Genomic DNA, 25455 nt, shown 5'->3' with positions numbered 1-25455 from the left:
GCTTGGTTTACACATTTTTTAATATTCTAAAATCTAAGTTCATCCCTGTGAATTTTCACAGTATTGTGTTGAGCCCAGCATTCAATCCTTTAAATTTTTATGTGAAGTAATTTTGAATCCCTGACTCTGTCATAGTCCTAAGTGCTATGACCCTCACAATTTTGCAGCATTTATGCAGCAGGCAATTGTGAATATCTACTGGGTACTACACATGATAGACATAAGGACTTCCTGAACAATACATATTTTGAAAGCATAGTAGAGAGGAGATGCTCATTGTTCTTGGCTTTGCACTCTTACACTCACATGTGAAAGAGATGAGATAGGGCGCAGATTCCCTATGAGTCAGGGTGATGGTCCCCTGCTTTCTGTTTTATGAGGACTCCTTATTACCACATAAGGCATCCCCTTGCCCATAAATTCCGCACTACAATGAATACCTCTTTCACATCCCTTTTTCAGTCATCTGCTCAACGTCTCCTTGAGAATGTCCACCACCTCCTCAAACTTACTGCTGAACCAATGCAATGGCTCACCAAACACTGTCACTTATGAAGTATTTTCAATTTGCAAAGCCCTTCAACAGCTATTATTTCATTTGAATTTCCCAACATCCTTTCAAGGAGACACCTCTCTATACCTTCTCTGTTAGTATTGCACTGCTCAAGTCACTCTACTGACCAAGACCTACTCATCAAAAGTAAAAGCCAAAATCTACACAATGGCCTGATAGGCCTGTGACCTCTCCCCACCAACTAATCTCTGCTTAATTCACTCAACTCTACAATGGTAGCTCCTTGCCTTTCCCTCTGCCCAGATTCCATGTGGCTCACTACCATACTTCCTTCAGCTTTCTGCTCAAATGCCATCTTTGCAGTGAGGCCTTTTCTGGACATCCTTTATTTTGTTCCTACAGTAAGCATTCCCTGTCTCCATTATTCTTCTGATTTATTTTTCCACAGCACTTATCATCCCCTGGCATATATCATGTATTCACTTGTTACCTGTTAAGTGCCTATCTCCTCACATTACAGTACAAGCCCCATGAAGACAGGGATTTTTTTTTCTTCATCATAATATCTGCAGTGCCTAAAAGAGCGGTTAGCCTACAATAGGTGCTCAATTAAACATATGTTGAACATCAATAAATATAGCATAAACATAAATATAAATGTAAATATAAATGAACAAATTATTAAATTATGTGACTAGGCTGGAGTAGGAACTAGAACCCCATTCTTCTCATTTATACTTTCCTAGTTCTCTCCACTATGCCACAATAATTTTCCTAATCATTTTCAACCCAGACCCTTTGCTGCTTAGACTACTACAGGAGTTTACAAGGTCATCTCTCTGCCTTCAGTCTCCTTCATGCTGCTTCCAGATGAATTAGTGTTCTGAAAAATTACTTCCATTTCTAGAATAAAGAGTTTAGAAGCCCTGATCATCCTTCCACTGTAAACAACTAAGACTCCTTAATAAAATATAAAAATAAATATTTTGCCCTGGCTGGTATGGCTCAGTTTGTTGGAAATGGTCCCATGCACTGCAAGGTTGATGGTTCACTTCCCGATCAGAGCACATGCCCTGGTTGCAGACTGGATCCCTCAGGGGTCATGCAGGAGACAACTGTTCAATATTTTTCTCACATTGATGTTTCTCTCTCTTCCTCTCTCTCAAAAAATCAATGAAAACATATACTTGGGTGATGATTTAAAATAATAATAATACATCATATTAAAAAAATAAAATCTACATCAAAATATCACGGTAAATTTTCAGAACACTGAAGACACACAAAAAATGAGAGAGAGAAAGAAGACAGCCAAAGAGAAAAGGCAAAGTAAATACAAATGAAAGATGATTAGATCGCTAAATTTTGAACAGTATAAGTGGAACCAGGAAACTGGTATAATATCTTGATAAGAGAAAGCAAATAGTCTATCTATAATTGAGTAACTAGAAGTTTGGTAAAATAAAAACATTTTCGAAGAAATAAAAATTTTAAAGTATATGAGTAGAAAACATTTTAATAAAGAAAATTGAAGAAAAAAATATTTCAGGTATAAGCAAACTGATCCCAGAAGGAAGATCTAAAATTCATCAGAGATGGTAGCTATTAAACCAGATATATATTAAAACAAGATGTCTATCTGTGCCTCTGTGCCTCCCCGCCGCCCTTTCATGAATCCCAATTGCTTACTATTCAACATCTAAGGCCTTCCCAACATAACTTTGCTAATTTTCTCTCTATCTTACTCTTCCCTGGGAAATGTCCCCTCCTTTCAAGTTGCTCTTGTCATAATGGCCTAAATATGTTTGCACATGACTATCTGTACTTTGGTTCATACCTTTCCCTTGCCTAATAAACTATTTCTCCTGCTTAGCTATTCATGTTTTAAGGAATCTACCTCATATATAATGTGCTTGGTAAATACTAAGCCCTTAGTATTTTCCCTTTCCTTCATCTCTTCAAGTATATAGTCTCTGAAATAATCATTGTATAACCAAAATAAACATATATTATATGCCTACTATGAACAAAGTACTTTGCTAGACATGTAAGATTTAAAACTGACACACAATACAGAATGGTGGTTAATAACACAGACTATAAAGTCAAACTTTAATCCCTGTTCTGCCACTGAGTGATGATAGTTATTTAACTCTCTAAATCTTCATTTTCTTATACATAAAATAGAGATAATAAGAACATTTGCTTCTTGGAGCTGTTGTGAGCATTAAATAAGATAACCCTTGCAAAATGTTTTATTTCATTGGTAAAGTAAATAGATGATAGATAGATAGATAGATGATAGATAGATAGATAGATAGATAGATAGATAGATAGATAGATAGATTACATTACTAGGAATACTAAAGTCTCTAAGGAAAAGGACAGTACCGGGAATTATGCCTGTCAGGTGTTTCATCCCCAAGAAGTAAAGATGAAAAACCAGCTCACTCTGTCCAGAGTGTTGGCACCGCCTGTGAGAAGACTGCCCTTGGAACCCTGAGGAATTCTCCCTGCTATCCTGCTCCTTTGGCCACAGTTGCCTGAACTTGAAGCTGGCCAGAAACCTATGACTTCTGGCCTGACATATAAAAATGAATTGAGCCAATTCACATTGACTATTTCCAGAATTTGAACCAAGATTCTGCAAAGAAACTCAGAGCATTAAATAAAATAACCCTCAGCTCTGAGACATGAATCTGAAGATAATACTCAATGAGATATAGCAGGAGTCACAGCCAGTTTAGTTTAGTTTTAAAGCTGTAAGGGGATGGGAAGTACGAGTAATCTAGCAAACTGAATGAGAAATGAATGGTGCAGATGCACTAAGCTGTGGAGAACCCTGAAGCCTTTGAAGGAAATGGAGAATCCAGACCTGCCTCAGTTCCTAGCAGCCATCTGGCTCCACCTCCAGTCCATATGTAATTGTACAATAAATCCATTTTCTTTAGTTAACTTGAGCAAGTCTCTATTCCTTACTACCACAAAAGCCTAACAAAAATGTTTGGTAAGAGTCTTGGCTAATCTGCAACATCATTTCAAACCGGCTTTATCTGATTAGAGGGAAGGCTATATCCATTTTGGGGGAGGCTTGCTCTATTTGTCAATCATTGTCTCCCCGGCTAGCTATGATTCATCTTATTTCCTTGGTACTGTAATTGACTATTTCTCTGTTCAAAACTTACTCCATGTTTCATACGTTCAGAACCATCTGGGGCTCAACTACTCAAATAATGAGATCATGAATACAACTGCTTATAGCCTTTCCCTCCCCAGCTAACATATTCCCACTTCATGGTTATCTTTAGTTGTTTTACTTACTCCTCAACATGGAGACTGTACCACAGTAATGAGACAAGCAGAATGGATTACTAGAGTGTAGGTTCTGCATATCCCTTTTTTCAATACAAAGTAGCATACCTTGCTCTACTCAAACTCTTGCCCAATACTGTCCTTCCCCTTATGTCATTGATTTTTTCACTTATATATATGTTAATTCATTTTTTAAAAATCAGTTGAGCACTTCCAATGCTTCAAGAACTACAAAGAGCCTAAATCTTGTGCAAGAGACAAACATCAAGGGGTAATTATGATATAGTATGATAAATATGTACTTGGGCAGCGGTTGGCCAACTTTTACTGTAAAGGGCCAAACAGTAAATATTTTAGGTTTTGTGGGCCACCCGGTCTCCGTTGTAACTACACAACCCTGCCACATGAAAGCAGCCAGAGACAATATGTAAACAAGTGGATTCCAATAAAAATTTATTTACAAAAACAGGTGGTAGGCTAAATTTGATCCATGGCCCATAGTTTGCCAACCACTATGCTTGGGTAAGAACATTCTTTTAGTCAATAATTATTTGTTAAACACTTCTTAGTCTATTCCTTTCGCTGCTCTAACTGGGAGGGTAAAATAGTAACCTGAACATACAAAAACCCTGTCTCTGATGGAATTTACATTCTAGTGGAGAAGATGGACAGTAAGGAAAATTTTAAAAATATATAGCACATTAGTGGAAAATTCTAAAAAGAGAAATAAAACAGGAAAGCAACCATGAAGAGTCAGAGGAGTGTGTGAAATTTTAAATGATGTCACCAGGAAAGGATTCATCAAAGGTGACTTTGAAAAAAACTGGGGAAGGAAGTGGGAAGACTAGCCATGTAGAAATTTGGAGGAAGGATGTGCCAGAGAGTAAAAAGCCACTGAAAAGCTAATGTGGTAGGAGTGTGTCTATCAAGTCAAGGGGCAGCGAGAAGGCCGGTGTGGCTGGAATGGAGCAAACAAGAAGCGTGGTAGGAGGGGAGGCCACAGAAATAACTGGTGCCAGATCAGGTAGTGCTCTGTAGGTCATAGTAAGGCTTTGTCTCTGGGTGCGCTGGGAAGCTGCTGGAGTATCCTGGGCAGAGGAATGATTGGATCTGAGTTATACTCTAAAATGATTACTCTGGCTGCTTTGCTCAAAACAGTTTGGGGGAGAAGTGCAGGAATAGATGAGAGTAAACCAGTGAGGAGGCCATTGTAATGAGACAGGTGAGAGACCAGGGGCCTGAGCAGAGTGGTGACAGCAGGGGGTGAGCAGTGATGCAAGTGAGATAGCCAATTCCTACTTGAGGACAAAAGAAATGTTATCAGGATGGAGGAAGTGACATCCTGAGACTTAAAGGAGAAGCAGGAATCAGCCAAGTTTTAGGCCAGGGAAATCAGGTCCACAGTGTTGGGCACAGCCCCCGGGTTAGAAGTCAGAGATACATTGGGGTTCAGGAAATTAATGGATCAGCAGCTTCCTCCAAAGGTACACACAATTGAAATAAATCCTAAAGAAAAAAAAGGAAAGAAAGAAAAGAAGGAAGGAAGAAAGGAAGGAAGAAGAGAAAAGAAAAAACCCTGATATCCAGACTCACTGTATGCTCCAACCACTCCCCAACCTACTTCTCTCGGTTAGAGAAGACCCAGCAACAAGATTTAACTTCTGTTCAGTCATTAAAGTAATATATAAACAGGGTTCCTAGAGAAAAAGAAAACGTTTCTTAGTGGCAGCTATTGTTTAGATTCCTGGGCTAAAATTCTAGGACTAGATCCCTCAGTGAAATCATCTGAGACAGTCATCTGGCCAGAGTATAAAGGCCAGCACCCCAACTACTAGGAAAGTGCTCAAGTGTCTTGAACTCGAATGTAGTTGGAGACTAGTGTCTCTCCTCAAAAGTTTCTAAGAGAAAATAATTTTAACCCAGACACACCACTTATAGCTCGCTCATAAGTCTGTCTATTTGGCTATGAAATAACCATGAAAAGGAGAAAAGCAACCTCTCCCCACTCACCTAGTTAGGAATGTTCTCTGAGCCAGGTGAACAGAGAAATTGTAGATTTCCCTCACTGTACAAGGAAATCTTTGTACCTATTGGGACCGGGAGAAATTGGCCTGTTGGGAAACAAACAGGAGATGCTTCTGTTTGCAGGCACACTTCCTGAGCTTATCTGTAAGGTGTTCCCTTACTGCTTACCCCTGGTCTCTGCCAGGTGAAGTGAGTGTGAGAAGGTAAGGCTTGTCTTTTTAGAGTTTGCACTGTTTGACGTTGGAAGAGCTGTTATGTTTTAAGGTTTCGCCTCCATTTCTTTGCTCTCTGCCCTCTTCTACCCCGTACACTTATTTTCCCCACTTTTTTTTTTCCTGCAGGGAACTTTGAATCCCAACTTCAAAAGAAACCTACAATGAAACCTGGCTGATGTTTAACAGACCTGCCACTGCAGGGGCCCAGCCCAACCAACCATTCCTCTGGCTTAAGAGCCACAGAGGGTGAGTGAGTGAAGCACAGCTAATCCCCTGCATCCAGGTCTGTGCAGCACTGGGCTCTCCACTTGTTCCCTTGGTGTCACGTGCATTGCTCTCCTGCCCCAGGAAACATACCCCACAGTGTATAACTGTAGACACCACTCTCACCATGCCCCGGCAGGGCCCCTCCCAGTCCACATCTTGAGGACCATTTTTAGAGGGAAGTGGGCCATGGCCCAGCATAGCTACTTACAGCTGTCCCCTGCCCTCAAACGCCCCAGCAGCAAAATGCAAGGAGTGAAGCAAAGAAGAGACAGTGAGTCACCGGCACATAGAGACGTTAGCCCATCACAGGCTTCAGAAAACAAGTGCAGGGCACCCCCGTCTGCTTCACAGCGTGACCTGACACTCGGTGATGGATGGCTTGCTTAAGCTATGCTCAGCCATCTCAGCCATTTGTTTTTATTTCCCCTGCATGATAACAATATTATGAAATCTGACACACAGAAACCAAAACAGAGGCAAGCCCACAGTTCCAGGTTCCACTGGGCACTAGGCTCAACTCTGATGGGAAAAGGAGAAGAAGAACAAGGGATGGAAAGCAGGTTCAGCAGCAAAGAACCCGTCATCTCTGATATCGATTTAGATAGAAAAAGAACAGAAACAATTCATGACCAAAAAGAAGCTGAAGTCTGCAAGGCTCAGGGGAGCCGAGTTTCCTAAGGGCAGAGAGAACCCCTTGGCTTGGCTCCCTAGGAAAGTGATGGCGAACCTTTTGAGCTCGGCGTGTCAGCATTTTGAAAAACCCTAACTTAACTCTGGTGCCGTGTCACATATAGAAATTTTTTGATATCTGCAACCATAGTAAAGCAAAGATGTATATTTTTGATATTTATTTTATATATTTAAATGCCATTTAACAAAGAAAAAACAACCAAAAAAATGAGTTCGTGTCACCTCTGACACGCGTGTCATAGGTTCACCATCACTGCCCTAGGATGTGCCATAGTCGTGGTCAATGACATCTAATATGGTGGACTCTGGTCCCCCTTCCTTCCTTAGTACTTACAGACCCTCTCACAGGGCAGCCACCATGGAGAAGTAGACATCTGGCCTATGTAGGCTCCCCTGCCCACAGCCAAGTTCCTCTATCTTAGTAACGCTGTTCAACTGGCTGGGTAACATATCTATAATTTATATCTCCTCCTGACCAGTCCCAAGTCTGATAAATACTCTCTCTTTGATATGCCCATCTGGGTTACAGATGTTTGATGTTGGATTCCTTAGGCCCTCTCTTCCTCTGAGCCTTTGGGAGAGGAACATCTTTGGGCTAGATTTCTGGTTTCTTGCCGGGCTGGGAAAAGGGGCATGTTGAGTAGGACTTGAGGAATGAGGTGGATTGCTCATACACCAATAGTTGTACCTGCATGTTAGTGATCTATCGATAGATGTGTCCCCCACATCCAAAACACCCCCCCACACACACATACACACACTAAACTGTGAGCTCCTGAATAGAAGTACCCTGTGCCTGGCACACTCAGTTTGCTCAATAAATATCTGGCAAAACATTTGATAAATTGGATTCCCTTCAAAGTCACAGTATAATGGAGTTATGAGCTTGACTTCTGTGATTTAATTATAATAATAGGGATACTGCCTATGGGTAATTTCATTCATAGACAACCCATAACTGCACCAAGTTGCAGGAACAGAAAACACTGATAGAATTCCAGAAATCTATGTCTCCATGAATTGAAAGCCCTTTCCAATGATCCAAGTGCAGAAAGGCAGTCTACACTCCATATTCTGCTTTTGGTGCCTCAGCCTAGATTTCAACTTGGAGAATTTAGATATAATTACTAAACCCCTCCACTAAGTTGTTAGCACTTACTCTTTATATATATTTTTAATTGGTCCCTCTGTTTAGCTTACTGTATCTGGGACAACATAGGAATAATTGTTTTTCAAAATATGGTTCTTGCCAATAAGAGTTACGAAAAACACTCAATGGTTTTAATAATAAAATTCAACACGAGGACTACAGGGCAGAGGATGGAAGAGGGAAAAGTCCTTACTGAAATAAATATAAGGGAGTTAGAAAAGAGAAAACTGCTCTGCACTATGCTCTGCCTTCAGATTTCTTCCTCCAAAAGAGGAAATTCATAGATAATTTCCCTTCTTAGTTCCTCTTAAGTATAAATGTAAAGATGTGTTTCTTGCTCTGAATAAGCATGGGACACTTGAGGAAATCCTCCAATATCAAAGACAGGCAGGAATTAAGCAGAAGGATACTGCCTATGGGGAGAAAAACTGACTACAGATCAATCACATGTAGTGCACCTTAAAAAAATTCAGACTGGATCTCATTTCTAGCATTTAAAAAGGTTGCATCCTTAAAACAAAAATAGATTAATACAGAAAGTTCAAAGAATAGGAAGGTCTTAAAAATATGATTGCTGAAATAAAAACAATTCAATAGAAGAGTTGGAGGATAAACTCAAGGAACTCTCCAAAAAGGGGGTGGGGGGAGAACAAAATAACAAAGAGGTAGGCCATGTGAGAGAAAAAAGAGAATAAACTCAGGAGATCCATCTTCAGGAGATTCAGAGTGGAAAAGAGAACAGAAAACACTGACTTTTGAAGAATCAAAATCTATCATCTAATAGAAGTTGCCAAAGGTGAGGGACATGAGTGTTGAAACTGAGTGCTCAACAAAAGAAGAATAAAAGTCCAATCCTAAAAAAAAATCATAAGATCCCTAAAATACCAAGGCTAAGGATAAAATTCTAAACAGTTTGAACAGAAAAAATATTCCACTTTGAAAAAGACATACAATTATCAGAATAGAAGTGATAGACAATTAACAAATTTATTCAAAAGTTTGAGAGATGTTTTATAACCCAAAATTTTACAAAGACAAACTATCAGTATTGTGCAAAGTCAAAATAAAAATGTTTTGCAAAATGCATTTTCAAAAAAGTCCCCTAAAACACCCATTCTTAGAAAGTTACTTAAGGATTTTTTCCAGTATATTAAGGCAGTAAATTAAGAGGTATTTGTGCAATTCAGGACACAGGGTCTCCAATCAAAAAAAAGAAAAAGGGCAAGCAGTAAAGAGAAATTCTGAATGACAACTATGCAGCAGACCTGAAGATAAATTGTCAAGTTTGAACGGAAAATAGAATGAACTAGAAGAGAGATCTACGTACTGTTTTAAAAAAAAGATTATATTTCTATAGATTAACTGTTATGATAAAACATGTAAAAACAATTGAGGATATCAAAAAAGTGAAGGAAGGTAGAAAGGAAAGAGTAAAGGAAGGGAGGGAAAGAGGGAATAGACTCAAGGCGTAGAGGGAGAGTAGGAAAAAGCTTTGCCAGAAAAAGATATATAATAGAATATTTTGTTCTGCAACAAAAAAATATTTTATAGCCACAATATTATAAATATGACTAATTCAAATAAAAATAGTAAAATAACTATGTTGAAAAGATGGAGGGGAGAAGGAGGAAAAATGGAAGAGTTAGAGGCTCATCTTTACCATAAGAGCAAGTCAATGCATAATGTTTAAAACTGATGAATCAATTAATATAATATATAATACCAGAAGACATGTGTAAAATAATTTAATATGGGAGCAAGACTAGAGAGTGAAGGAAGAGTTAGGCAGGGAACTATCATTCCTGTTTACATCTTTTTATATAATTTGATAATTTTAACCATGAGTATTTATTACTTTGATTTAAATATGTTTAACTATCAAAAGGTATAAATAATAGTTCCTTTTACTCCATAAATCAAGTTTTGCATGTAGAGATAAGAAGGTTTGAGACACTTTTGGATCCCCAGAGAGAAAGGGAGGAGTTACCATGGCAACTCTGTGACAGTAAGTGGAGTGTGTTATCAACATCCAGAGAAGTGCAGTGCATTACGGATTTAGAGAACAAAGGGCCACATTCAGGAGAATGATGGCTGGGCACCATGAGAACTGTCTCAGTCAGGGCAGTGGGCTGTTGTAATGAACTAGAAGACGAATGAGAACAAGCCAGATTTCCTCGTCTCTTTGGAGTTGGCAACCACTGATATTAGTGAGGTTTAGCTTCTGCTTAAGGTTATCAATATCTAAAAACCAAACCCAAACAGAATCTTTCTTATGTGAATAGTTCTGGTAATGTGATCAGTGCCCTGTGCATCTTTATATAAACACAGGCTTCCCATCTGTCAGCTTGAATAATGATAATAATCACTAATGTTAGTTTAGAACTATTTTTGTACACTGACAACTTTAGAATTACCAAGCATTCCCTGTACTGTATTTCATCTGATTCACAAAACAACCCTAGGATATAGGTAATGCAAAATACTAATGCAATCACCCCCTTTTTATAAACTTGTACAATTTACACAGCTAATCTATATTAATAAAAGCGTAATATGCTAATTAAACTAGACATCCTTCTGGAGGACCTTCCAGACGAAGAGGGGCTGCGAGGGAAGCCTTGGGTCCCGGGTACCTGCCAGCGGCTGGAGGGAAGCATGGGTCCCAGGTGCCAGAGGGAAGCCGGTGCCAGCAGCTGGGGGAAGGAAGGCCTACTCTTGCATGAATTTCGTATATCGGGCCTCTAGTTAATTAATAAGGACTCTTGAATTCCACTGTGTACCCTGATTCCAAATCTTACACTCAATTCCTGACATCACATGCCTGAACTATAGGCCAACCTATGAACTGGTGTTAACTGACTGCCCACATACAGGGACACCACGAATGACTATACAAATTGTGACCAACAAACCCAAAGGCAGCCATCCAGGTATCCGGTGGGAGCTGATTTCCAATCCTCCCACCTCCCACCAACTCTACAGAGATCACGTGTGAGCCTTTTTAAAATTTGTACAAAGGTACTAGTCACAATGGGGAAGCCTTGCCCACATGCACAGATTACCAAGTTTACCACCCACCTCTCTCCTTTATTGTTTTCCTCTAACTCTCCCCAGGCCTTGCATGGACCATTAAATGGAAATCCTCTTATTTGCTTCTGTTTCACAAAGAAAGACACATCAGATCCATTCATTCATATGACATAAACAACCAGGTGTCAGCTACTGTTCTAGGCACTGGGCACAACCTGGTTAATAATGGCCCTGATTTCATGGAGTTGAAGAAAGATAAATAAATGAATGCACAAGAAAAACATCAGAAGTGATAACTGTAATAAAGAGAATTAAAATTAGTTGATGTAATAGTGACTGATCAGCTGATTTAAATTGGAGGATCAGGAAAGGCTGCTCCAGGAAGTAACATTTAAGTAGATGTTGGAATGACAAGAGAAAACCCACCAATGGGACATAAAAGAAAAGAGGATTTCAAGGACAGCTCAGGCAAAGCCCTGAGGCAAGAACAGCGAGACAGGAGAGGTCAAGCAGGCTGTGCAGTGTTGGTGGGGCAGGTGCTGAGGGAAGAAGCTGGAGGGTAGGCAGGGGCTACCTGCAGCTACTTGTGAGCCAGGCAGGGAGTCTGCATTCTATTCAAAGTATAGTTGGGGGCAGGGGGGAATGTAAGAAGGGGAATAACAGGATCTGATTCACCTTTTACTTCTGGATGCTGTGTGGAGAATGGAATTTAATGGGGCAAAATAGGAAGCTTCCAGTCCTAAAGGAGACTTGGGGTTAGGTGTAGAATGTATTGTGTTCACAAAGCAGGTGAACTGCTCAGCCTGCAGCAAAGACCAAGGATAAGAGGCCTCTTCGAGGGTTTGTGTAACTTTGCTGATTACAGAAGAGTTTAGTAATTAGGGGCACAGAGATGACTTGGACCAGGGACAGCCCTCAGAGGACTCACTGTCTAGGGAGCAGTCAGCTGTGTACGTGCTATGAAGTGGGCCTGAGGCAACTGAACAACATAGTCTGTGAAGGGGAATAACAGGATCGAGTTCACCTGCTTTGTGAACACAATACATTCCCTGGTCCCTTACCTCTTGGGCGAGTCAGGATCGAACCTGTGATCATGTCTAACAGGTGCTAAATGGCTTCTGTCTCCCTTGTCTGCTTTCCGTGAAGGTCCCCTGGCTTCCCCATGTTCTCCACAGAGCATCCAGAAGGATCCTTTGTAAAAAGTGAATCAGATCCTGTTATCCCCCTTCACAGACTATGTTGTTCAGTTGCCTCAGGCCTACTTCATAGCATGTACACAGCTGACTGCTCCCTAGACAGTGAGTCCTCTGAGGGCTGTCCCTGATCCAAGTCATCTCTGTGCCCCTAATTACTTAACACAATACCCAGTACTTTATGAAAGCACAATAGTGTCTGGTGGGTGGATGCATGTTTTATTTGGGGGCTGTGTGAACCCTCTTTTGTCTCCAGAAGTCAAAAGGATAAAATGATGCTAGAAATGTACACTGCAAACAGGACTCCCCGAGCCCTGGTCCCTTACCTCTTGGGTGAGTCAGGATCAAAGCAGGTCTTCTGTACGTCGGCCACCTCGGGGTCACAGCAGTCCCCATCATCAAAGTCGTTCAGCATGTTGTTGCACTCCACGTGGCAGAGCCCATCCCTGCGGTTCCAGGAGTAGCACCGGCCCTGTAGGCGGCAGTCACCCCCATCGTAACCCGTGAGTGGGTGCTCACATTCTGGGTCACAGTGATCGTTGCCGATCTTGCTGGGCTCACAGTTGATGAGCACAGCACGGTGGCGCAGGGTGGAGTTGTGGACCTGGTAGACGCTCAGCTGCCAGGTGATGTTGTAGCGGCCAAAGGCTTCATTGAGCACCTTGTGCTGCCGGCTGATCTGCTCATCAGTCACCGTGGGGTTCAGCCCCTCATCGTCGCAGATGTTCACCACCTGGTAGCGGATCACCTTCTCTCCCCGAAGAGGCCAGTGCCCATTGTAGTGGGAGATCAGTTCTACATTGTCACATGCTGTCTGTCCACAAAGTGGGGGCTGCAAAGGTGACATAATCTCCGGCTCTGGTTCATAGCCCTGGAGAACCTCAAGCCGTGGGTACTTGTCATCTCTAAATGGGGCCCATTGGTGTTCCAAAGGCTCAAAGCTGGCTGTCAGTATCAAGGTGGTCAACTCTTCCACCTCACGTGGATGCTGAGGACTGTGCTGGAGGTGGCTCTGTGAAAGGGCCGTTGACCAGAGGACCAGTGTGCCCAGGTGTCCACGGAAAGAATGCCCATTCTCAGAGCTATCACCCCCCAGGAGCAAAGAACGGCATGATGCCATGAAGGGGCTGTTCAGGGGACCAGACTGATCTAGACTACTAGCCACCTGAGTGCCATCCACATACAGGGCCATACGCAGTCCATCATAAGTAGCTGCCACGTGTGTCCATGTGCCTGGTTGGTAGCGACTGTGGCCAATCATAATGGTGGCCTTCTTCACGCGGTCGGTGCGAAGAGAGAAGAAGAAGCGAGCATCTCGCCTTCCTGTGTCCTTCCCTGAGTGGATCCCCAGGGCCCAGCCCTTGTCACTGACAGTGTGGGAGCAGTTATCAAACACACCTGGGAAAGAAGGAAGAATCGAGGGGAGAAATACCAGATACAAAGGGGGATGGAGAAAGGGAGAAGAAAACGCATGTGAATAGCAAGAATGTATGGTTTTTTAAATTAAATTTATTGGGGTGACATTGGTCAACATGAACATATAGGCTTCATGTGTAAGTTTCTATGTTATAAGATCTGAATATTGTACTATGTGCTCACTACCCAAGAATGTAGGTTTTTAATGGGGAAAAATTAAGTGATACAGATTCCCACCTAAGATGCCTGCACAGTATACCATATCAAGCCGTTCTGGTAACCTCTGTCCCTAAAAGGAATCTGATTTCAGATTCCACCACATTTAACTCATTTTGGTATTTTAAAACAACCAAATCATAAGTTGGAAAGGGGATGTCTAATGCAAGAAACAACCATCTCTAGAACTTTGTCACAGATGTTCCTTATGCTGACTTTGAGTCCATGCCTTCTCTCCCTGATCCTTGTCCCCTTCCTTTTCCTCAAAGCCATGAGGACAGTCACAGTTTTTACAAAAGTCAGTAATCTCCTACCCCCTCAAAAAGTCATTTTTTCTACTGATTATTGAAATGATGATTTTCCTGAAGAAAACAAGGAGTTGGTGGATAAGGGAGTCCCATCAGAGAGACTGTAACATCCCAGATGTCATTCCCAGCCTGCTATTCCCTCTAGTGTCTAAGGGCAAGGATACCCACCCGCAAAGAATAGTTGCTCCCCAAAGTAGGAAGAAATAGAACTGCTCCATGGTCCTTGCCTGAAAACTTAAGTCAAGTCAATAATAAGAATGACTGTTCTAGAACCAATGGTGCCCACCATACTACAGAGCAAAACTTGCCTAGATAGATGAAGATCCTCACCACCGACTACCTTACCGCCCTGCTCAATGTAGGCACAAGGCTATTAAGTTCAACTGCATAAACAAAGGAAGGAACACCTGTAGATAACCTGGCATTAGGAAAGAGTAGGAAGTTCAGATACATGAAGGCAGTTTGGAGGCCTTAAATGTTTCCACCTTTGGTCATGAACCCAGCAATCTCTTCTAATACATAACTCCAGTCCTCTAATCTGGAGGATATGAATGGAGAATCGTTTGAGTCTCTTCTCCCTCAGACAAACAGATTTAGCCCCAACATTAAATCTATAACCTGAAAGTTCCGAGCTCCACCCCTCACTGGTGGGAAGAGAATCATGCTTGGTCCCTCTACTAAAGGGCTATCACGCTACTAAACCACAGAGGGTCCACATTTCATCTCACTGTCACGCTCCTCCTGGAATTAGTAATTTCAATTCATCACACATTTACCGAACGGCCAGACATAGACACTTTTCTCAGCTTTAAAGAAAAGGTGGTCTTTGCTCGTGAGAATTCTCTCAAGGGGAAGTGAGAAACATAGAAGATTACTTCAATATAACATCAGAACTCCGATCAAGGGACACATAGATGCATGAAAACCCACAGATCTCAACCCGCAGATCAGAGAGGGTTTCCTGTGGGGATAAGATCCAAACACACTCTTGAGGAGTGCATAAGAGTTGGCCAGGCAAAAGAATTACAGAAGATATTCCACACAGAAGGAACAGTAGGAATAAAGGTACCTGGGGCAATACAGGTCAAGGTAGGTCTTGCATAACATATTAAGGGGGTTGGACTATATAATTTATGTAATACATGGAGGTTTTTCTATTGCTGTCAAATACCTCTGGCATCCTGAGAGTATGCAAAGTAACTGTCGCAGGAAACATCCCATGGTTGTTGGCCTTGCCCTGAACACTGGGTCCAACTGCAATTAAGACGTCTCAGGAACTTTGCAGATGGACAACTGTGGCACAAGAAGTAAATGAACACCACAAAACGACCCCTGCACTTGTTCAGTAGATAGTCATGAAGCAATACCAGCTGCCGACCTCAGTTCTTGGAGCCAGAGATTTGTATAGTGATTGAATGTTTGTTTGACATCATGGAGAGTTCAGTATAGGTAGAATATGAAGCTTAACCCTTTGAGTGCCAACCAATATCCTAGGAACTATGCTAAAATTGCCAAGGCATTTTTGCTGATTTTATAGCAGTTTAGGAAAAAAATTATGAAGTTTTTTTCCTAAATGAAGTTACATATTCAAAAACTTAAGGAAACCTTCACTACATTGACATATTTAGCAATATCATCATCACTAATAAAAGCAGACTTAGAACTGGACGCCATTTTGAAGCTTTGATAGCGCTCCCGGCACTTTTGGCAAAAGACAGGAGGAGCGCGATCGCGCTCCCCGGCACTCTAGGGGTTAATAAATAACTACAATAAATATGCTGACTGTTACAGGTAAAAGTGGTTATGAACCTCTTTATTAAAATATGGACATACTGAGGGAGAAACTCTCCCTAAAGTTACATAAATGTCAACTTGCAGGCACTTATCCATCCTGTTAATTTTATTCCTAGAAGAAATCCACTCCAAAATCTGCCCATTAAACTAGGGCTACCTTGATTACCTGTCAGACTATCTGGGAAGGTTAGAAAGACCTAAACCCAAAGGATTCCAAGAGATACGTTTAGATAATCCCAGATCAAAGGTTCTGCCAGTTTACCCAGAAACATTCACTCTACAATTCCTTAGAACCTGCATTTATATGAAATGCCCACTTCAGCTGAATCTTCTAAACTGGGACACATAGTGTTCTTTTTATAAATATTTTTCCCTTCACTTCTCAGCATGTAATGATATCTCCCATTTGAGCTTTCCAAAGCAATCTTGTATGAACTATCATTTAAGCAGTGAAGCTATCCTGTGAGCTAGGCAAGATTATCATCACCAGCATCATGATATAAATGAAGATAATACCAAGGCTCTGAGAGGTCTGGTGTCAGGCTGGGTGCAGAGAGAACCAAGGTGTCATGATTCTGAGCCCAGGAAAGTTTTCTATGGTGAGAAGAACATAGTGCATGGTGGTTACAAACAGGACTCAGCCACAAGCTCTGGTCCCTAGTCTACCACTTACATGCCATGTGACCTCAGAAAAATTGTATCATCTTTCCGAGTCTCAGTTTACTCACTTGCAAACTGTACCTGTAAAATAAAATTTGTCCATCACTGGTCTGCTCTTCAGCATCCTTCAAACATAAGCTGAGGTCACAGACTCCTCATGAGGTTGCTGTGAGAATTAAATAAAGGAACACATGTGGAAGATCTCAGCCTAGTTCCTGATAATAAGTGATTGACAAAAATTAACTATGATGCATAGAAGGCCTTTGAGAATGAGATATCAAAGGGAAAATCAAGTTAGATATAAAACGTGTTTCACTGAATTTTATATTTAATAACTGGTCCTCTGAAGAAGAAGAAAAAACTACTCGTCCTGATTTGCAGCATTTGCCAATTTCTATAGTATAAATATTCCCCCAATGGTCAATTTTCAGTTACCAATATTATGTCACTGAACATGGGGTTTGGAAGATGTGCATCATTGGCTCTGGTGAGCCAATCTGAGCCAACCCCACCGCTATCAAGACTAGCAAGGAAAGCAGATGCAGGAGGCCACTGTCTCCTTCTCCCTCTGACTATTAAAGGACACAGGGCTGCCTTGCTGAGCTAGGCAAGATTATCATCACCAGCATCATTATATAGATGAAGATACCAAGGCTCTGAGAGGTCTGGCGTCAGGCTGGGTGCAGAGAGAACCAAGGTGTCGTGATTCTGAGCCCAGGAAAGTTTATGTATAATTTAAATTCAGATTATGTATAATTTAAAAGAGATAAATGTGACTTCAAGACTTCCTATAAAGCTACAGTAATCAAGACAGTGTAGTACCAGTGAAAAAATCGACAAATGGATCAATGAAACAGAATAGAGAGCCCAGAAATAGACCCTCATAAATACAGTCAACTGATCTTGGACCAGGAGTAAAAGCAATATGAAAGGGCAAAGGCAGTCTCTTCAACAAATGGTGCTGGACCAACTGTATATTCACATGACAAAAAAAAAAAAAGAATTAATCTAGACACAGATCTTGTATCCTTCACCAACATTAAATCGAAATGGATCATTGACCTAAATGTGAAATGAAAAACTACAAAACTGCTAGAAGACAACATAGGAGAAAACCTAGAGGACCTTGGATGTGGTGATTCCTGTTTAGATACAACACCAAGACACAACACATAAAAGAAATCACCTATAAGCTGGACTTCATTAAAATTAAAAACAATGCTAAAGACAATATCAAGAGTACTAGAAGATAAGCCACAGACTGGGAGAAAATACTTGTAAAAGATACATCTGATAGAGGACTGTTATCCAAAATATACATAGAACTCTTAAAACTTAACAGTAAGAATACAAAAAAAAAATTTTAAATGGGCCAAAGGCTATAACAGATACTTCACCAAAGATATATAGATAGCAAATCGGTTTATAAAAAGATGCCCCTCATCATATGTCATCAGGGAAATACAAGTTAAAACAACGAGATACTACTAAACACCCATGAGAATGGCCAAAAGTCAGAATACTAACACCACCAAATGCTGGTGAGGACGTGGAACACAGGAACTCTTTCACTGCAGGTGGGAATGCAAAATGGTTCAGCCACTTTCGAAGACAGTTTGGTAGTTTATTTTAAAACTAAACGTACTCTTACTATATGATCCAGCAATCACACTCCTTAGTACAGTGGGGCCTTGACTTACGAGTTTAATTCATTCCGTGATGGAGCTCGTAACTCAAATTACTCGTATGTCAAATCTTAAAGTGAATGAGTGAGACACGTGGTGCTGGGCTGATGTTGTGGTGTTCACTGTGACGTTTGCTGCGCCAACTAGCAGTGGGGTATCTGCAGCTGGCTCGTAACCCGAATTTTAGCTCGCAACTCAAAGCAAAAAATCGGCCGAGAGACGGCTCGTATCTTGAAAAACTCGTTAGTCGGGACACTTGTAAGTCAAGGCCCCACTGTATTTACCCAAAGGAGTTGAAAACTCTGTCTTCGCAATAACCTGCACACGTTTGCAGCAGCTTATCCACAATTGCCAAATCTTGAAAGTAACCAAGATGTCCTTAAGTGAATGAATAAATTAGCTGTGGTACATCCAGCCAATGGACTATTATTCAGTGCTAAAAAATAAATGAGCTATCAAGCCACGAAAAGACATGGAAGAAACATCAATGCACATCATTAAATGAAAGAAGCCAATCTGAGAAGACTACATACTATATAATTCCAACTAATTAGAATTCTGGAAAAGGCAAAAGTATGAAGACATTAAAAAGAGCAGTGATTGCCAAGGGTTTGGGGAGAGATAAATAGGCAGATCACGGCATTTTTAGAGCAGTGAAAATAATCTGTATGATACTGTAATAATGGATATATGTCATCATACTTTTGTCCAAACACACAGAACGTATAACAAGTGTGGGCCCTCAAGTAAACTATGAACTTTGGATGATTATGATGTGTCAATGTATGTTCAATCTTGGTTGAAAATAAATTACCATTCTGGTGAATGATCTTGATTATGGGGGGGGGGCTATGCATGTGTGGGGGCAGGGAGTATCTAAAAATTTCTGTATTTTCCTCTCAATTTTAGTGTATAGCTAAAGCTGCTGTAAAATAGTCTTTTTAAAAAATATATATATATATTATTGATTTTTTACAGAGAGGAAGGGAGAGGGATAGAGAGTTAGAAACATCGATGAGAGAGAAACATCGATCAGCTGCCTCCTGCACACCTCCTACTGGGGATGTGCCCGCAACCAAGGTACATGCCCTTGACCAGAACTGAACCTGGGACCTTTCAGTCCGCAGGACGACGCTCTATCCACTGAGCCAAACCGGTTAGGGCAAATAAAGTCTTTTTTTAAAAGTGGATTTTGAGCCTTCCAATGTCTTCCTAAGTGCCCAGTGACCAACTATGCCTGAGAACAAAAACCTGTTCCTCCAAGACTTGCCTGTCAGCATCCTTCATCTGCAAACTGGGACCACAGAGCAGCCTACATGCTCATCCACACACTGTCAGCAGGGTCCCTAGCCCTGCTCTCTTAACTCCATCAAGCAGGAGCAATCTAGCCTTTGATTCAAAAGAAAAAGTACCAAACGCCCACCTTGAGGAGACTTCTCCTTTTCAGTCTAGCAGAGTAAAGCTGACAAAACCAGTGCAGCCTAAGCCAACACACTGTATGTGGTCAAAGTCAGCTTATGCAACATTGAGATTTTATCACTTTGGATATACATGTGAGCCACATTCTTGGGTGGAACAGAGGGACCAGATCATCAATATGATTTATGAAATCACTCAACACCAAACTGAACTGTGATAGCCCATGGGTTAGAAAAAAATGAGATCAAATGATGTAACTGGAAAAATGGTAGTGGTACCAAAGCCAAACATTTGGACCATGTCATATTAAAACTTCGAGAGTCATTTTTTTCCCTCTTGCTTGAAACTGGCTTTCATTATGTATTGATGTTTACTAAATTTAAAATTGTTGTAACACCTTCTCTTGTATCTAATCTAAGTTTGGAGAGAAAGGAATATAAGTGGAGGAAGAATATCTTGTTCATTTTATTTCTGAGCTCAACTCCAATACTCATAGTTGGAGACCCGGGTTAGTTTCACAGAGCTCTATACTCACGTGGGTCTTTGGGAAAAGTCATTTGGATGCAGTTCTCTACTATTATGAATTGCCAGCATTTGGAATTAATAGAGTTTATGTCCCTCAAGGAGAAAAACCTTCTCTCAAATTGGGCTACAGTCTCCCTGCGTGATTATGAAAAATCCTATTAATGGTAAACATGATAGCTAGAGTGTTACAAACTGTTTGATGGGGAAATATTTCAATATGGCCCCTGGGGAAGAGAGACCCTGCTTGTTTCTATTTCGTGGGTTCTTTCTTTGCACTCACAAGGTAGGCTGCTCATGCAAAGAAGAAATGAAGAGACTTAAACCACTTTTTATTAAATGTCTTCTATGCTGGATAGGTGTCTCCCTATGAAATCCTCCCACGAATGTATCAGCTGAATAGTATATCCTCAATCCAAAGCACTGAGGATCACATACATGAAGCAATTTGTCCACAGTCTTACATCTTCGAAGGGCCAGAAACGGGGATCAAAATTAGGTGTGCTCTTTCCACTCCACAAAAATAGCTCAAATACCAAAACATACCTTGTTAGTAGTTGTTTTGGAGCAAGAACAGTAAGGGCTGCTGAGTGTGGCATTAACCAAATTGAAGGTGACTGGGATCTGACTTTGGAAATAGTGTACAGCTAACATCCACACCTGGAAATGGTTTGGAGATAACAGACTGGCTAGCACAGCAGCAAATATGTCCATGTTGGCCAGCACCTAAATGGACAGGCTGCCACCTGAGGAGTGGATAAAATTTCTGGGTGGTCCTGGAGGGTTTCCTGTGACACATACACTCGGTAATCAATTCCAGGACCCTAAGGGGAAGGGGGAGCCTCTTATCCCAAAGCCAGGGCCATGGCTGAAGGTGGGAGGGAAGCTAAAGTGAGGAGTACTCAACTGAAAACCCTTCCAAGCCAGTCGCTTCCATCTCCAGTTATTGTTTTCTTACTGGGATTGTAACTAGCAGAGTAGGGCTTCGTGTTAGAGAAGGAGGTAATAAAAAGGGAAGTGAAATGGTCCAGACAAGAACTGCTCCCACCCACCTCTCAACAGATCCAATCCAACTGCTCTGACTGCTCACTCCTTCTCCACCAGACACCTTCCCTCCTCCCAACTGGAATCTTCTGTCAATTGGTTGTGACAGAATGGAGTCCCCTGGCCACAAGGCCCCATAGAGGAAATTCAGTTTTAGTAGTGCTCCTGGCATCATAATGAGGAGAAAAATGGGTTCACTCCAGCAGTTATATAAGTCAATATAAAGTGAGAGAGAGAAAAGAATCTTCTGAGAACTGTCAGGAAGCAACCTGTCCTTGGCATTATAATTTTATGAAAATAACAAAAGGGGGGGAAAGAGCCACCTCGTACTCTTTTCTTCTTTAAAGCAGAGGAGTATCCATGTCTCAGGAACATTATGTGAACTTATTTCGGAGTGATGAAATAAATAGAAAAAAACAAAAAATGTCCCTGTCTGAGAGGCTATGTAGGCCCAATGCTATGAAAGATTCAGGGAGATGTCCTCCTCCCCAATTAAAACCCTGCTCTGTGGTCAACACATCACTTCCTGATAGCAACACTCCAAGTACAGTCTCAGCCCTGTAAAAGGTATCATAGTGCTCCCTTTGTCCAAAATACCTCCCCATCCATGTATGACCTTCAAAGGTTAGCTGAAGTTTCACCTTGCCCTTGAAGCCTTCCTTGACCGCCCTTGTCAAAGTGGTCTTTGCAGCTTGCTGAGCCTCACAGTGCAGCTGCTATTTCTTTGTTTGGCCAAGCGACTAGAGAGTTTCTTGGTGACAAGAGCCTGCCTTAGGCAGCTGTGAATTTTGCACACAATCAAGGAAGGAATTGGTTCTAGCTCCTGCATTGCACTCACTCTGCTCCTGACATCAAAATGACTCCCAGAGGAGCATCTCCCCCTGGTCTTATGGGATCCCCAATAACCCTGCAATTGCATCTGGCCTAGAGGGATGATGCAGTGGGACCAAGCATTCTCTTCACTGTGCAGCTGCAGGTGGTTGAACTTTCCTCGATGTAAGATGTGCTTTTCCCATCTGTCACATAATAAGCTGCTTCCTTCTGGATCCCACACACTTGGACTAGAGCACATGTGGCAAAACTTGCTGAGGGCTTTCCTTGGGCAAAGCGCCATTCTGGAGGGAACACCCACCCATGGCAGTGTCTCACAGAAGAGATTGTTTAACAGGCTGAGGTAGCAGAAGGGAAAGCCATGGTCCAGACAGAAATGCTGCCCTTGAAACAGACACAGCCATGGAACCTCATGTCCAGGAGAGTCCACCGGCTGAGCTCTCTAATCCTCTGGGAGCATTCACATTGGGAGTGAGAGTCCTGCTTCTCCAAGAAGGCCCATCAGCTCCCAGGAAGGTGAAATTCTCTTCAACAAAACAGAGGAGTCACGCACAGTATCATCAGCTCTGGTAACTAAAAAAACATGCTGTGTGGTGCAAGTTTGTTTTTAGGAGAAAAATGAGCTAAAAACAGGGCCAGGTTAGGTCATGGGCATAAATCAACCTGCTACAAGGCACAGTCTTTTCCCCAGGATATTATGCCTATGGCCTCCTCACACCACACGTGGGTCTGCTGCCTTCTGCAGAACTACTTACCCAACACTCCACCCCCCAGAGAGAGCACCAGGCAGGGGAACAAAAGGACCGAGGAGGAGGAGCTGGGCCATCCATCAAAGACCAGGATCTGGTGGTGAGCAGGGCTGTGTCAGCAGGAAGAGTGGGAGAGAGTGAACAAAGAAAGCCAGGGAGGTGTTTTCAGCTGTTCTAGATAACTCTCCTTCAAGACAGGATTAGGCTCAGCCTTTCATCTGGGAGCCCAAGCTTTTACAAATTAGAGCACAGAGTGGGGCGAAGCTCCTGGGAATGCCTCACTTACATCTTCCCAGCACATTTTTCAACCTCTCCTCACAGTGCGCGCCTTTCCTTCTTGTCATGCTCTCATCACGCGCCAGGATGACAGGAATCAGCATGGGGATTTCCATGGCTTTCCGAAGGCCACCGTGCTGAGGCTGAGAGGCACTGAGGTGGGGTGGTAGGGGTGGGAGAGGGCCTGAAAGAGCAGGGAAACTCAGAATGGTGAGTTCTCAGCATTGCCACAGACCTGGAATAAGTCAGGGCAACGGGAGCCTCCTTCCTAAGGAATCTTCCTTGATCGCTGCATCAAAAAGCAACATGGCTTGAGGCATTGGTCACCCATGGCCTGAGAAAGTAATCCACAAGGGTCAGAAAAGAACAATCTGCACAGCCCACCTGGAATGCTAGTGTGCCTTAGAGAGCCTGGACAATGCCTTCAGGGGGCTCAGGAGGATCTGCCAGGACAATCCCGCCTGTTCCCAGACTCTCCAAGACTGGGATCCAGACCTACAAATTGCCAAGTAGAGCCAGCCCAGAAGCCAACAGAGAATCAAAACGGTAGTTCATACTATCCTAGCTTATTGAGCGGGCTGTGGAATAAGATCCATTAGATCAACCAAACTTGATACCTCTATAATCTTGAGCAACATTGAGCAATTAATTCTCCATATCTTATTTTCCTCATCCATAACATGGAGGCAATAGTACCTAATTTATAGAGTTTGGAGAAGATTAAATTAATTCACACAGGTAAAACAATAAAAAGAGTGCTTAGCACATATAAGCACTCAATATTATTATTCATTGCTAATACTATCATCATTTTAACATATATAGACCTTATCTCTTCAAGTGTATTATAAACTCCTTGAGAACAGGTAAGCCAGTCTTACACTTCCCCTGACTCTCTGTATCAAGGCCAATGTCTTGTGCATGATAGGACTGGTAATTCACCAATGAATTAAATCCACAAGAGGCTGTTAGAGCTGCCAAGAGCATCCTCCCAATTGACAATGATCCTCTAAAAACTCCATTCCTCTAACAAAGAAGAACCCTTGTCTAATGAAAAGCAACTGCCTCCCCATGCCCCTCCTACACCATTCACTCCCCACTGTCAAGACAGCTAATGACCACAGCACCCCCTATAGGAACATGTTGGCTTTCCACTTCTTCCTACTAAGGATCTAAGAAGCAAGAACAGTTATCAATCTTCTGCCTCCTCCCCTTAGTCCTGGGCAATTTCCCTTAGAGTTGTACTTTGTGATCCATTCCAGGGAGGGAGGAAGAAAGGGAAGAGGAAGAGAAGGAGGAAAAGAGAGGAAGGGAGGAAGGAAGAAAAGGGAGGGAAGAAGAGAAGGAAGGGAGGGAGGGAAGGAAGGAAGGTAATTTTAAACATGTGGATTTTTTTAAATGTCATTTCAACCATTTTTAATAACCTTAGAGAGCAGTATGAAATTCCCTGAGCATTCAACAAGCTTTGCGGGTCCTGTAACTATGGAAGTCCATGAACCATCAAGGCACAATGGATAAACGACTATGGTTTCACAGAAGGAGCATCTGGGATGTGAAAGGTGTGGGCTAGGCTCAGCTGAGCTGAGCTGCCTGCAGGCTTCTCTATCCATCTGATCTCCCTCCTTAACAGAAATGGGAAAGCATGCCCTTATTCCAGCAACACAACAGAAAGACTATAAACCCCAAATGCAGAAGGTAGGTTGTGCAGCAGCTAAGAGAGCGGTATGAAGCCCCACACTTTAGGGAGCCTGGAGTACTTTGAATTCCGTAACCTTGTTAAGACACCTTAGTGCCCAGCACAGGCTGGTCCCAGGAGACACCCAGAGCAGGATGCCAGCCCCTCCTCCACAACCTCACCCACCTCTAGCAAGGTCCCCTCTGAGAACTGGTTTGTATAGTTCCAGCTAAGTAACACCAACACCAATTTCCTGTTTTTTCCTTTCCTCTGCCAAGTAAATAATTTTGAGATTCCTCTCAGAAGTTTTCTTTGGCACTTCTTTGACCAGGTACAGTTCACAGAATCAATGCTGCCCTAACAAGACATGTTTAAATAGTGTCCACTGTACACTTCATGATGTGGAGGTATCGCTGGAATCATGTTTAAAGGCAGTGTGAACAAGATCCTCTTGCAATGAAAAC

General features: G+C 42.0%; 1 protein-coding gene across 1 annotated transcript in view; it reads right to left on the bottom strand.

Annotated features, from left to right (window-relative positions):
* PAPPA2 (pappalysin 2) overlaps nucleotides 1–25455 on the bottom strand; it is a 221825-nt gene that overhangs the window by 183819 nt on the left and 12551 nt on the right. The window contains exon 2 of the mRNA XM_006088940.3: nucleotides 12723–13794. Within this exon, the coding sequence (XP_006089002.1) occupies nucleotides 12723–13794 (1072 nt within the window). The remainder of the gene's footprint in view (nucleotides 1–12722; nucleotides 13795–25455) is intronic.

The sequence above is a fragment of the Myotis lucifugus genome, unplaced genomic scaffold (genome assembly GCF_000147115.1).
Source record: "Myotis lucifugus unplaced genomic scaffold, Myoluc2.0 scaffold_54, whole genome shotgun sequence".
Classification (NCBI taxonomy): Eukaryota; Metazoa; Chordata; class Mammalia; order Chiroptera; family Vespertilionidae; genus Myotis; species Myotis lucifugus.
The sequence above is the reverse complement of the archived record's forward strand: the minus strand, read 5'-3'. Positions and strand labels throughout refer to the sequence as shown.